The following is a 13,698-nucleotide window of genomic DNA, read 5'->3' as shown; positions in this document are numbered from 1 at the left end:
TGCAGGTGTGGAGGACGCGTCCTCAGTTAGAGGACCATTATTTTTGACATTGCCAACATGAGGGCACATCCTTCTTCTAAGGAGCATCAACCTCATGCCCACTTTCACCCTCCAAGGGCCCGTCCTGTTTTTGAGGAGGCTCTACCTTGGGGTTACTTTTCAGGCTTTGTAAGATTTCACTTCTTCCTTCCAACTTTTCTCCATTGATTTCCCTCTGCATAATATCTCTCAAGATTCACCATGACTTCCTCCACATTGCGAATCCTCGAAACATTCCCCGATATCAAAGCAGGAGCTTTGGTTATACGAGTCTTTCTTCCTCTGGATCCTCCACAAAATAATGGGCGTGAACTTCTCCATTTGGTTTCACCTGAATGCCCGTCGAATCCTCAACAGGTAGAACTTTTCCTTCATACCTTGTCCTGCAAAATTCTTTAACAGCCTTGTGATAGCAGTCGCGTGATTCGTATTGCGACCCCCTCAGACTGCCCACTCTGTTAGGTGTCAGGAACTTTATCATCAAGTGATGTATCGAGGTTATCACTTTGAATGCTCGCAACCTAGGTCTTCCCAACAGCACATTGTGCACGGACTCCTGATCCAGCACTTTGAAGTCTATCATTTGAGTAGCAGACAAAGCTCCTTCCCCAAGTGTGACAGGAAGTCTAATCGAACCCATAACCCTTACTGCTTCTCCAGTAAAGCCGTAGACGTGTACATCTTCAAAATTCATGCCACTATCTGGGAAACCCAACTTCTTGTACGCGCTATAATACAAGATGTTCGCAGAGCTCCCGTTGTCCAAGAAGACCCGATGCACGTTCATCGTCCCGATGAGCATAGTTACCAACGCGTCATTATGAGGATGATGTACCCATGTTGACTCTCTTTCTTTGAACGTAATATCGTCGGATTCCCCTTTGAATATTTTCAGAGGTCTATCCTCCAAGCTTTGAATGTTGGTAAGTGGTAGGTGTCGTGCCTCTCTAGCATTTCTTTCCAACGCCCGATAACCATCACCAACAAATGGATTCCCCTGAAAATTTCCCTGATACTCTCGCCTCTTTGGAACTTAACCTCAGTTGACTTCTCATCAACGTCTGCTTGTGGGGAATGCCTTTCATCTATCCCCTTATCATCGTTTTCTCTACTCTGCCACGAGGTCAAGCGGTCTAGTTTCTTTAAGATTCCTTTGTCGTCGTTTACTTCAAAGATGTGATCAATGGACGCCGCCAGGGGAGTATAATTACTCACTCACTTTTCATAATTCGATGGGGGATTCTACTCTCTCCGTACGTTCACGGCATTCACCCTTTTAGGACATCGAGCAATCCGCCGATACTCTGGACTCGCAGACCTATCTCTCCTCTTAGTTCGCCCCTTTGAGTTGTGGGTATTATCATTCTTCTTTGTTTCTGCAAGCGATTGCTCAATTGCTTTGAAGGACTCAGCCTGTGCCAGTACATCAGCTAACGACACGTCTTTTCCTTGCAAATGTTTCCAGAAATCTATTCCCACGCGAAGACCAGCTATAAGAAGTATTTTCAGTATTTCGTCGGTTGCGCCTCTCACCAAGGTAGACTCTGCATTGAACCTTTTGAAATATGAGGTCAAGCTTTCCCCTTCCTTCACATTGGCCAGTGTGGTAACAGGCGGTGTATACTTCACCGCAGCCTAGAACTGAGTCAAAAACAAGGTTTTCATTTGTTCCCATGACGTGATAATCCCCGGGCCAAGTTTTGGAACCACTGTTGAGCACCTTCTCTAAAAGTTGCTGCCAAAAGACGGCATCGTGCCAAGTCAGGTACCTGGTATACATCCATTTCAATGTTGGAGCGTCCCAAGAATTCCACGAGGTCAGAGTTTTCATGAATGCGCAAGTCATTGGTCGTGTTTCTATATCCAACAAGTAGTTGCGCTTCCCTTACAACAACAAAGAAAGGGGACGGGGCTTGCACAGTTGCTGTAACCCTACCTCCTTCAAGATGGTTGAGCAACCTCTTAAGATCATCCAAATTAAATGTCCCTACTCCAGGAACGGTTTGAATGTTGAGCTGTTAGGGTTGCTCCACAACCTATTGTTGTTCCCCTTGGTTATCCCCCGGTGTACCGATGGATCTCGCCGCCCCTCGCCCTTTGGCTGTGGCTGTGGTATATTGTCATCTTGATTTTGAATATTCTCCTGTGCGCGAGGTTCCTCCTGGTCGTGCCTCGGTACATCATTGTTTTTTTGCAACCCTTCTTGCATTCGGATGTCGTCCTGGTCATTCGGACGCGTTCTGCAACTATTGCCCGTAGCACTGTGAGAAGCCACGGGAACAATGACAGGGGCTCCTTCAGTTGAGGGCGCGCCCTCTGGTCTCCCATTAATAGGGCGCCCTCCCATGCTGTTATCCCGTTCCTCCCCGTCCATTCCTTTGATAACCTCTGCCGTAACTTCCAAATCTTCCCACGTGGAGAGGCACGCTCGTATTCGCTGTGCCGCACCCTATCATCCCTTGGATACGTAGGGGCACACGCGTCATATCACGGGGCCTCACTTCTTCACCGTTTCCTTCCTTTTGCCAGTCTGGAAACATCCTCCTCAAATCGTCATCTTCCAGCCTTATGCCAAGTCTCCTCTTTAGAGTTGAAAATATTTTCTTTCCTCATCTTGATTCTGGATATTCTCCGCACGACGACATTCGTCTATCGTACACCCAAATCTATGCGGGTGTGGAACAACCTGATTGTCGATTCGAGGGCTCTCTTCCATCGGTGTCCTCATCGATAAGCTCTACAATAGGCTCGACATCATCTGAGTATTCCAAGCGTCGTGGAGTAATTCGTAGGTTTCCTCTATCGGCTTGGCCGCGAACATCGTGGGTATCTCTTTCGACCATGGGCACCTTCTTCACAGCGTGGCCATGGCGGGGAAAACGACGACCTCTCCTGGTTTTGCGACACTCCACCGTGCTCAACCTTGAGTTGAAGTTGTTCAGAGTATCCCTTATACGATACAATTGCTCCAATATATCAGCGTTGCTGATGAGAACTGGTGGCGTTCCTCCCACATCTGGAGCTCACGGAGGATCCACTATGTTTTTGGGCACGTAGGGTTCATGGCGAGTGTAACATCCCTCGCCCTCTCCTTCAGATCTGCTATCACTTCCATCGTAAAAACTTCCATCATGATTGTAAGACATCTTTTCCTTCCAAGACTATGATCTTAATCAGCACCCCTCCTAGTGCCAATTTGTTGACGGAGGAATCTGGTAACAACAAAGTTTGAGGTTTCTCGCCGGAATTAAGATCTACGACGGTGGTTCTTCGCCGGAAAATCGAGTAGTGTACGGTGGTTGTATGTTAATTGGTGGCTGAGATTGATTATGGCAAGTTGTGGCTCTTTTTTAGCTCTCAACTACCTACCCCTCTCAATGTGCCTACGTACCCTTTATATAGTATTCAATCCTGACGTAGTTATTGGGGAACAAGAAATCCAATGGACTTAGACTTCTCATTCCTAGGCCCGGTAGAAGTCCTTCCAGAATTCATCTTCCGCTAGTTTTAGGAATGTCCAACTATGAGACCAAAGACTCGTCCGTAATCGTAGGACTTCACGGATAGTGCATCTCCCTGCGCAGGGATAACACTCCGCTACAGCTATTTCCCTTGATTTACGAACGCAGGTATAGTCACGGTTCACCCCAAATGCTGGACGCGTCCCTGTCCCCTCCCCCGAATGAGGATAACCCACCAGATAACAGGACAGGTGATCCTAAGCTCTTGGGTGCAAAGTGCAAGATGACTCCAAAGTTCTCCAACGAGGACACCCGTTGAATGCAAGAACAGAGTTCCCAAAACACACACCAAAATTAATCCCGCATCCCCGATGAGGACAACCGTTGACTACAGGAGGAGGCCTTCAAGCTTTTCACGGACATCCCCCTCCTTGACCGTCTCAAGGAGGGAATTCTTCAAAGAGTACCAGCAGCAAATATGTTAGTAAAAACAATCTCCATTCCTCTTTTCATGCTTGCCCTGTCCTCAAGATATCCTGGTCTGCCTTGTCATAGGTAAGACCAGCCCAACTCATTCAATGGTATGCATCTCCCAAGACCAGGACGCGTCCTCTATGTGGAGAATGCACACAATTCCCTTGCATTGAAACTTTATCATGTGGATAATCCATCTTGCTAACTTTACTCAGGCAAGGCGCGCGCCCAAAATTCCAGACGCGTCCTAGTCCCCTTGGCATTGCAATCTTGGCTTCAAACAATTCAACTCACACAATCCACTACAGGTTGGCCGCATCCCATGTACAGAGGGCGCGTCCTCCCTTAGTACATGGCAGCCCACAACCTTATCCTTCCTCCTCTTGCCCTGATTCTATTCCGATTGACCCGACATGACCCAATGCCAAATTTTAGGTATAACATGTAAAAGGGCTAACGATTTAGTTAAGTTTTTTATTAATCACTCACATGCCCTAGCCATGTTTAGAACAAATTCTAATCTTGAATTACTTAAAGTGGCTAAAACTAGATTTGCAGCACATCACATGTCAAGAAGAGTAAAAAAGTGTAGGGAGTCTCTTGCTACGACAGTGGTTTTAATGGCTTGGAAGGAGTGAGTAAGGAATAGTGAAGTGGGAGTGAAAAATCTTGGGGAAGAGATCGCTGCAACTATTGGGGATGATCAGTTTTGGGAAGAGGTTGATAATATATTAGCCATCACCAAACCAATATATTTAATGATTAAATTTTCTGATGGTGAAGGGCCGAAAATGGGAGAGATTTATGGGATGATGGATTGCATGTTAGGAGAGATAACTAATGCTATGAAATATAGTTACCATGTTGCCGATCATCATAAAGTGTAGGAAATTTTAGTTAGTCGCTGAGAGAAAATGAATGTTCCAATGCACTGTTTGGGATTTTCACTCAACCCTCATTTTTATGATGCTAATTACTTGAGAATCGAAGCTCCAGGTGGTATCCCTAGGCGCCCTCCAAATCAAGATTTGGAGGTTGTTAAAGGGGTAATGACAGTCTTGGAAAAAATTGGTGAAGATGCAAGTGAAAGAAAACTTTTACGTGAACGGCTTTCAAAATTCCAAGCAAAAGAAAGGATTTTTGGCTCTCTCGCAACTAGAGTTGATGCAGTGTCCATGAATCCAATTTCCTGGTGGTCTACATATGGTTCAGAAACTCCACAATTGGCTGAAGTTGCTTTTAAAATTTTGTCACAGCCAATAAGTAGTTCTTCCGCTGAACAAGTCTGGAGCACGTACTCGTATATTCATAATGCAAAAAGGAATAGGCTCAATGCTGCAAGGGCTGATAAACTCATGTTTATTCATTCCAATACTCGTCTTTTGCATTGTTCAGAAAGCTATAAAAAAGGGGCCATCAAAGAAGTGGGATGTCAATCCGGAGAATTCACTGTTGGAGGAATCTGCTGTAAGACTAGAAGATACAAACTGGGAGTAAATGGGTGGATCAAATTTATTTTATATTTGATGATTTGATGATGTATTTGAGATCTCTATGACTCTGTTTTGGTTTTTATTTTTGGAATATTGTTGTGGTTTATAAAGTTTCTAGTCTTGTCTAAACTCTAAACTTTGATGCTTTGATTTTTAATATTACTGGAAGATGTTTCGGTTTAATATTACTTGGATTCATGATTTACTGTTAGTGTATATTCTTGTTGTTGTATAATATATTGTCCAGGACCTCCCGGTTTACAAGGCTGTAGTTTGTATAATTAATAAGTTACCAGAATGTTAATGTGAATCAATGGATGACTTGCTCACTTGCAGCCTATTCTTGCTATGTATAAATAAGTTGAAGGGCAGAATACAAATCATGTCAAAGAAGTCAACTAATTTGCTGGAAAAATTTGGTAATACATTTATGTTTTTCATTTTTTATGTACAAAATATCTAATAAAATAAATAAATAAATAAATAAAGGGTTCCTTGTATCGACCTGCGAACCCGATTCCTTTACATCCACGTCCCACGTACCTGAACTCGTACCCCGTCCCGGAACGACCCACGTCCCGTGCAACACTGGTACATACAGGTACGTTTTTAGTAAGTCAATAGGCTCAATTTGCGCCTTCTACGATGAGGACTAATATAATACACACAAAATTCATCTTTCTCACTACGTACATCTGCATCCCTGGATTTCTATCTCTCTCAAAATCTAAGTTTCTTTCTCTAATTTGTACAACCAATCTCCATCTCTCCCCTGTAATCTCTCCCTCCCCCTCTATATATATAGGGTTGTTCACAAACCGAGCTATTCGTGAACAAGCTCGAGCTCGACTCGTTAAAAGCTCATTCGGCTCGACTCGTTAACGAACACGAACTCGATCTCGAACAGACAAATGTGTTCTTTAAGCAAAACGAGCTCGAGCCGAGTTTTGGATTGTTCGGCTCGAGCTCGAGCTCGCTCGTTAAAACTCGAAAAAATTATAATATATCCTGAATATTTTAATGATATAACCAGAGTTTCAAATCAAAACAATTTTATTTGATTTTCTATTTTAACGGTCAAGACTAGCAACTCTAATTAGTGTTTAGTCCAAATTTGTTGTTTCGATTATTTTAAAAATACTTTATATCGATCCAACCGCATGGATGTCATAAAATATATATTTTACTGATATAACCAAAGTTTCATATCAAAATAAGTTTATTTGGTTTGCTATTTTAACAGTCAAACATTAGTTTGACTAGTACTAGTAAATAGTGTTTAGTCCTATATTGGTGTCTCGACTTATTTAAAATTATTTCTAATTGATCCAAGCGTATGGATGCCAAAATAAATATATTTTAATGATATAACCAAAGTTTCAAATCAAGATAATTTTATTTGGTTTGTTATTTTGACAGTCAAGCATTAGTTTGACTATTACCACAAACTAGTGTTTAGTCCTGATTTGTTGTTTTGATTATTTTAAAAATACTTTATATCGATCTAACCGTATGGATGTCATAATATATATATTATTGATATAACCAAAATTACAGATCAAAATAATTTTATTTGATTTGCTATGTTAACAGTCAAACATTAGTCTGACTAGTACTAGTAACTAGTGTTTAGTTCTATATTGGTGTCTCGACTTATTTAAAATTATTTCTAATTGATCTATAAGCGTATGGATGTCAAAATAAATATATTTTAATGATAAACCAAAGATTCAAATCAAGATAATTTTATTTGGTTTGTTATTTTAACAGCCAAGCATTAATTTGACTATTACCGCTAACTAGTGTTTAGTCATGAATAGGTGTTTTGATTTTTTTTTAAATATTTTCCATCGATCCAACAGTATGGAGGTCAAGATATATATATTTTAGTGATATAACCAAAATTTCAAAAAAAATATTTGATACGTTATTTTCACAGTCAAATAACGGTTGACCTGAATTTTTTCTGGCTCGGCTCGTTTATGTTCGTGAATAAGCTCGTGTTCGGCTCGTTAGTTAACAAACTCGAGCTCGTACACGATTTTTGTTCGATAAGAAAGCTCAGCTCGACTCGGGGATTTATACTACTCTTTCCGACGAATACTAGAAATTGTAGGCTTAAATGGTTTATAGTGTAGTAGAACACAATGTTATATTTTTATAATTATATACTCGTCTAAGAGTTTGGAAAGAGAAAAGAAGACAATTTTAAGTTCAGGGGATTAAAGCAAATAACAAGGCTAACTACCCCACAGAAAAATGTGTAGATAAAACTAATACTTCTCTATGTTGACAGAAATAAAATATTACTTAACAGACATCATTATAATTATCAAACATGTAATATCATGCGATAACAACAGCTTTAGCGAGTCCTTGTTTCTTTGCTACACATTAGACTATTTTGTAAACGAGTTTTTATCAACATGATGGGATATATATAATACAGGCACACAATAAGCTTAAACTATGAATTAGCACAACAAGCTGAATGAAGTTGTAGACACAGATTTAGAGACTTAAAAATTGAGAGATGGAAATTCACCTAATCCAGCATCATTTTGATCCTGGTATTGGTATGGAGTGGGAAAGATTGCTGTGTATGGCTGAAAAGTGAAAATCAAAGTCTGTAAGAAGACTTAAGCAATCAACCAGTTTCAAAGTACACTAAATTTAAGAAAACAAAGAGTGGTTGAAGTAGAAGGATAAACATATGTGGCAGAAGAACAAGAGTACGTAAATTATGACTACTTACAGGGTTCAGCAAGGCTTTATACGGAGAATCATCCAGCAACAGTGTGTTTGATTTATCATAATCTACAACCTTGAATGAAAATTTTCTATTTTCAATTTTCCACAGTTTCGGAAGTTCCTTCAAAAACAGAGGCTTGTCTATGTTTTCAAGAGTTTGGAAACCTGTCCGAGTACAGTGGCTTTGATTCTGCAATAAGCACATGACATTAATGTAAGATTAAAGCTGCCCTCACAAAAACAAAGATTTGTTACAGATGAATTTGTCTTGTGGCATATATTACAAAATGAATGAGAATGAGACTATAATCTAACTCCAGTAAACACACAAAGCCACGTAAATGCATTAGGTAAGTACATGTATTCACATGTCCTGTCCAATGTACATATACGTGCAGATTTGGAATGTCAAAATCGAAAGGAAAACAAATATATGCCAAAATAACAAAAATCAAAATTCAACATAAACTTTGGTGGCGCCTTCACCAAGCAGAAGAAAATGTGAATTCTTATCAAGGGTAACTATACATGTCCGCAAGAAATAGATATGGATCTAGGTTCCAAGATGGAGGTTTACCCGTTCTTAAAGATTGAGTCACCAAGAACTCGACATCTACCTGATGGATCTTTTGTGTACTCCCTCCATCCTACATACTATACGTCCTCATTTCCTTTTTCTTTCTTTTTTTTTGCTAAATCCTGATTTGCATTTTGGATTTCACAAAGTAAAAATTGAGTAGTCCTCCCTCTGTCCCACCCATTTGCTTACATTTGGGTTGAACATGGAGGTTAATAATTATGTAAAGTAATATTACATCTCACTCTTCCTTCTACTTACTTCTCCACATTCCCTCTCTCAATTAAACTAAAGGTTCCCCGAATTTCTTCTTTCAATTTCATTTCACCATTGAAATTCAATGTTTGGATTATAAAAAAAGTAAAGCACCATCACACCACTACCAAGGTAAACAGTCTGCAATATTCATAGCATGCAATGATACCTCGCAGAGTTGGCAAATATATTTAATATCTTTACCATGTATTCCATGAACATATGAACATATTAGTGCAGTTCATTTTCAGTCCCAAATTGAATTCTTAAAAAAAAGTCAAAATTCTAGAATTTGTCTTGTATTTCAAGACAAGAACAGCTTATAATTTAGTGAAATGACTGCTTACCATTTTAGGTGTGTTGGTAGTTAGTAAACTAGATAATATCAAAGAAAAAATTAAAATGTTTCCTAAATGAGTCCATCCTTGTTATAATTTGACATGCTACCTTGCCTTCGAATACAAGTATCGACTCACCTCTTCCTAGGTGACTATACACCTTGCAATGCATTAGCGCCCAACATAAAATCTTCGTTATCCAGACTCGGCTAAAGTGTTCAACACAAATAAGTGCCCCAGTGTCAGACTCGACAAAATTTTGAAAATTATATCTGGTTTTTGGCCTAAAAAAGTGTCCAAGTCCACGTGCTCATGACTGAGTGTCGAGTGTCTAACACGGGTACTTGAGGCACAATTAAGAGTCTGACCAAAGGCTAATGCTTCCTAAGTTCCTATATTAGTGTATGCTTGTTACCATTTGAGATACTACCTCACCTTTAAATACATGCGGTCACATCATTACCAATCCGTAGTGATTAAAATAGTCCATTATTACTCACTACTGATTGCATGTACCATTACCTTGCACAACTGGCACCAGAAATCAAGACTTCTGCTATATATGCAAACATGACCATTTCACATATTATTATTGCAGTTCATAATTACTTCAAAAATTTGTCGAAATTCCAAAGTTTGTCTTATATTTTAGATACAAGTGGCTTATAGTCTAGTAGGGGTGATAATTAAGTGCAATTCGAGAACTGCTCATCTTGCTAGGGGTATTAGCACAGAGGAAAATATGATGAATACATTTCCCCAAGGGTTTACATTTTCTAAATTAGTGTGTATGGCTGTATGCTTATTACCTTATGACATGCTAACTTGCTTTAGAATAAGTAGATTCTTATTCTTTTGGCATTTGAACTTTGGTTAGTATGATAAGAGTTTAATAAGATGTCTAATGATGAATTCATATCTTAGTTCCGAACCAGTGTACTTGACCTTTAAACGCATTGAATATGTATTGACAAGTCCTGGTCTTATAGCCCATCTCAGCATAAATACCATATACCTAAAAGATTTAAACCAACTTTACTCTCAAATAGTAAGAGAATTTTCAATCCCATCTGAAACCCATACTCCAAGATCCAAGCAGTTTAAGATGCCTAATAGTCAGCAAAGCTGCAAATATCAGTAATTTATTATTTATCTCATCAAGGCTTTATGCTTTTCAAAATAAAGGAGAATTTATGCATCTTAATTCTAATAAACAGTAATAATAAGGCTTCAGAATTTCAGTATTAACTTTAGGACTTTTAAGATTTTTATTAGGACTAACCAGGATTGTTCACTTAAAAGCTGCCTCTTAATTTCACTGGAAAATTAGTATAACTAAAACTGCAGCAAGTGTATCTTAATTCTCGCAAGCACATAGTAACCGTAACTAGACTAGCTTTATCAGGAACCAATGTGACCCCGGGGTAATGACCACACAAAGGTACAAACACAACCAACTAATTCAGCTGCTTACCCTCAAATTAAAAATATACGCCCCAATTTGACGTCGATAATCTTTTCTCTAATTATAAATTGTATATCTTACCACAGATCAAGTGACCTATTTACTAATGAAAGTGAAATAGAACTTTGGTAGTCTACAATTAAATAGGTTATAGGCAGGCAATATGGACTATGACAATGAAAAAGTGAAGGACGGTGGATTTAACAATTAAGCTATGGTGCAAATTTCTTACCCATACAAAAGCCAGTTTTGACCTGTCCTCTTCTGGCATAAGAACTTGGAGAACCTTATCCACATTTTCCCTGTAAAATGACATAATTCAATTAGATATTTCCAGTAAGACAAAACTGAAAGATACGTAGAAAACTATATAAAGGCTATATACATGTAGAATACTGAAAAATTGAAGGTAGAAAAGTACTTTCTTCTAGATGACCAAACTCCTACAGTAAATCTGTTGAAGCAAAACTGCAGAAAATCCTCACAGAAGGGCCTCTTGAATACTACAGAACAAGTACCAGTGATGTTAACATAATGTTGGACAACAAATATGATGCCTATAACAAGAGCGTAATTAGCGAGAACAATTCTCACTTTTTTTCCCCGCTACATGACCGTCAGCTTTGATTGTTACTGAGTTATCCCCAACAACATCAGCAAGAAGCCCATTCAAATCAAGTACAAGAAGTTTTTTTGGAACAGAACCAGGAAGCATTCTTCCAATGCCCACATTTTGGTCAGCATTCAGTTTAGCCCTTTTAACATGCTGCTCTTCCGAGAGATCATTAGAGGAGATTACAACCTCTTCAGGTTCCAGGATCACGTTATTCCCTCGGATCTTTCTTTTTCTTTTCTTCCCTTTATGAATATTGCCCACAGCTTTTCCTGGAGATACCGAGAGCTCATCTACTTTACCATCAACTATGCCAGAGCTATCCTCACCATTGCAATTTTTATCCTTAGTTTCACACTCATTCTGGTGGATTCCTTGTGATACTCCCTGTTCTGTGCTATGCTGCATCAATTCAGGATCAGCCATATCATATGTACTGGGCATAATCACACTACTTACCAACGTATGCAGATTCTTCTTTTTCTTTTTTCTTTTAATTTTCTGTGCCTGCAGCGGAACCATGACCATTTTTCCACAGATATCAGCACCACGTGCCAGGTAATCGTCTCCTGCAACTTCATGAACTGGGTTCATATCCTGTGATACTAAAATCTTATCTACTTTAGCATTATGTATGCTAGGGCTATCCTCGCCACTGCAATTTTTATCCTTAGTTGCATATTCATTTTGCTGGATTCCTTGAGATATCACCTGTTCTGTACTATGCTGAATCGATTGTTCAGTGGATTCCGTAGGAACTACTTCCGGAGCACCCTTTACAGAGTTACTGGGTATAATCACACTACTTACCAACATAGTCAGATTCTTCTTTTTCTTTTTTCTTTTCGTTTTCCAAGCCTGCACCGGAACCATGACCATATTTCCGGTTTCAACACCGCAAGCCAGGTCATCGCGTCCTGCAACTTTATGAATTGGGCCCATATTTTGAGATACTGAAATCTTATCTACTTTAGCATCAATTATGCCAGAGCTATCCTCGCCACTGTAAATTCTATCCTTAGTTTCATATTTATTCTGGGGCATTTCTTGTGATACCAGCTGTTCCGTGATATGCTGCATTGATTTGGGATCACCCATTACAGATGTACTGGGAATTATAATACTACTTACCAACGTATTCAGATTCTTCTTTTTCTTCTTTCTCTTCTTCTTGTCCAGTGGTGCATCCAAACTTAACTCCTTGGGGCCATTATTAGCGCACACCTGGTCCTTGTGTTCCCCAATGATAGATACAGGGTTCGCATTAGGTACAGGAACTTGGTTAACTTTTACTTGGAGAGTAGTCCTAGAATCAACTATTACACCACTAATCCTACCAGTGATGTTACTATCATTACTTAAAGACAAATTACTAAAACTTGTCTTTTGGATATTGTCACAATCATCAACTTGTATATTACACTGCTCTAATCTAGAATCTGTCAGTAAACAAGTAGCATCGACAGGCTGCTGAATAAAATTAACATCTATGAGGGCATTCAAGTTCTTGCCACCTCTCTTTCTTTTCTTTTTCTTTTTCAAATCGTTATCAGAAGGTACCTTGTCCGAACCTGTCGAATTTCTTTGCAGTGTAACATCATTCACAAGGGAATTGGAGTTGTTTGTTTTCTTCTTCTTTTTCTTTCGTGGATTTGTCGAAATAACCCAATCGGGGTGTAACATTGGCGAACTTGATGAATTTTTTTGCAACGTGACATCAGTAGCTTGTAAGGCCTGTTACAAGTAAACATCATTAACAAGTTGAAAGCCACGGACATGAATCACAATATTTTCACAGACAAAATAATTCCAAGTGTGTTAATTTTCCGATAAAATCAAATTAAGGGAATCAATTAATAACGAGTGACGGATAACATTAACAACGGAAACAGAAATAGTTTCTAAGTTATTTAAAAATAAACAAAATTAGGCCACATCACTAACCACACTATGCTCCATATGTACATTACCTCCATTTTCGTACAAATTAGAGTTAATCAATCATATTAAGCGACCAGAGCAATGATTTTAAATAAATATATCAATAATAATACTATTAATCATTCTACATAAAGATATAGACATGTATATACCTCCATTTGTCGCAGCTTGATTAGAGATTGAAATCGGAGTTATTCCCCTTCAGCCATCAACGCCGCATAACTAACTGAACCCTAGTTTTATTGTTTCTTCCCTATTTTTTGTAAATATATATTTTTTTCTATATGTAAC

At 39.0% G+C, this 13,698-nt stretch overlaps 1 protein-coding gene across 1 annotated transcript; it reads right to left on the bottom strand.

The window, feature by feature from the left end:
- Nucleotides 1–5,846: 5,846 nt before the first annotated feature.
- Nucleotides 5,847–13,669, bottom strand: LOC141700233 (uncharacterized). Its single transcript, XM_074504043.1, has 7 exons — nt 13,560–13,669; nt 11,448–13,200; nt 11,275–11,356; nt 11,086–11,155; nt 8,223–8,408; nt 8,013–8,073; nt 5,847–6,055 (listed from the first exon to the last, which is right to left on the bottom strand). Exons 1-7 carry the CDS (start codon nt 13,563–13,565, stop codon nt 5,862–5,864), a joined length of 2,352 nt encoding a protein of 783 aa, XP_074360144.1. The 5' UTR covers nt 13,566–13,669; the 3' UTR covers nt 5,847–5,861.
- Between the last annotated feature and the right edge of the window lie 29 nt (nt 13,670–13,698).

The sequence above is a fragment of the Apium graveolens genome, unplaced genomic scaffold, assembly GCF_009905375.1.
Source record: "Apium graveolens cultivar Ventura unplaced genomic scaffold, ASM990537v1 ctg1933, whole genome shotgun sequence".
NCBI lineage: Eukaryota > Viridiplantae > Streptophyta > Magnoliopsida > Apiales > Apiaceae > Apium > Apium graveolens.
Note: the sequence above shows the minus strand (reverse complement) of the source record. Positions and strands in the feature narration are given on the sequence as shown.

Excerpts from the sequence above, each read along its gene's own strand:
- LOC141700233 (XM_074504043.1), bottom strand. Across the intron at positions 8,074-8,222 it reads ATAAAGCCTTGCTGAACCCT|CCATACACAGCAATCTTTCC; the intron begins GTAAGTAGTCAT and ends TTCACTTTTCAG. Across the intron at positions 6,056-8,012 it reads TCAAAATGATGCTGGATTAG|TGTTGCACGGGACGTGGGTC; the intron begins GTGAATTTCCAT and ends TGTATGTACCAG.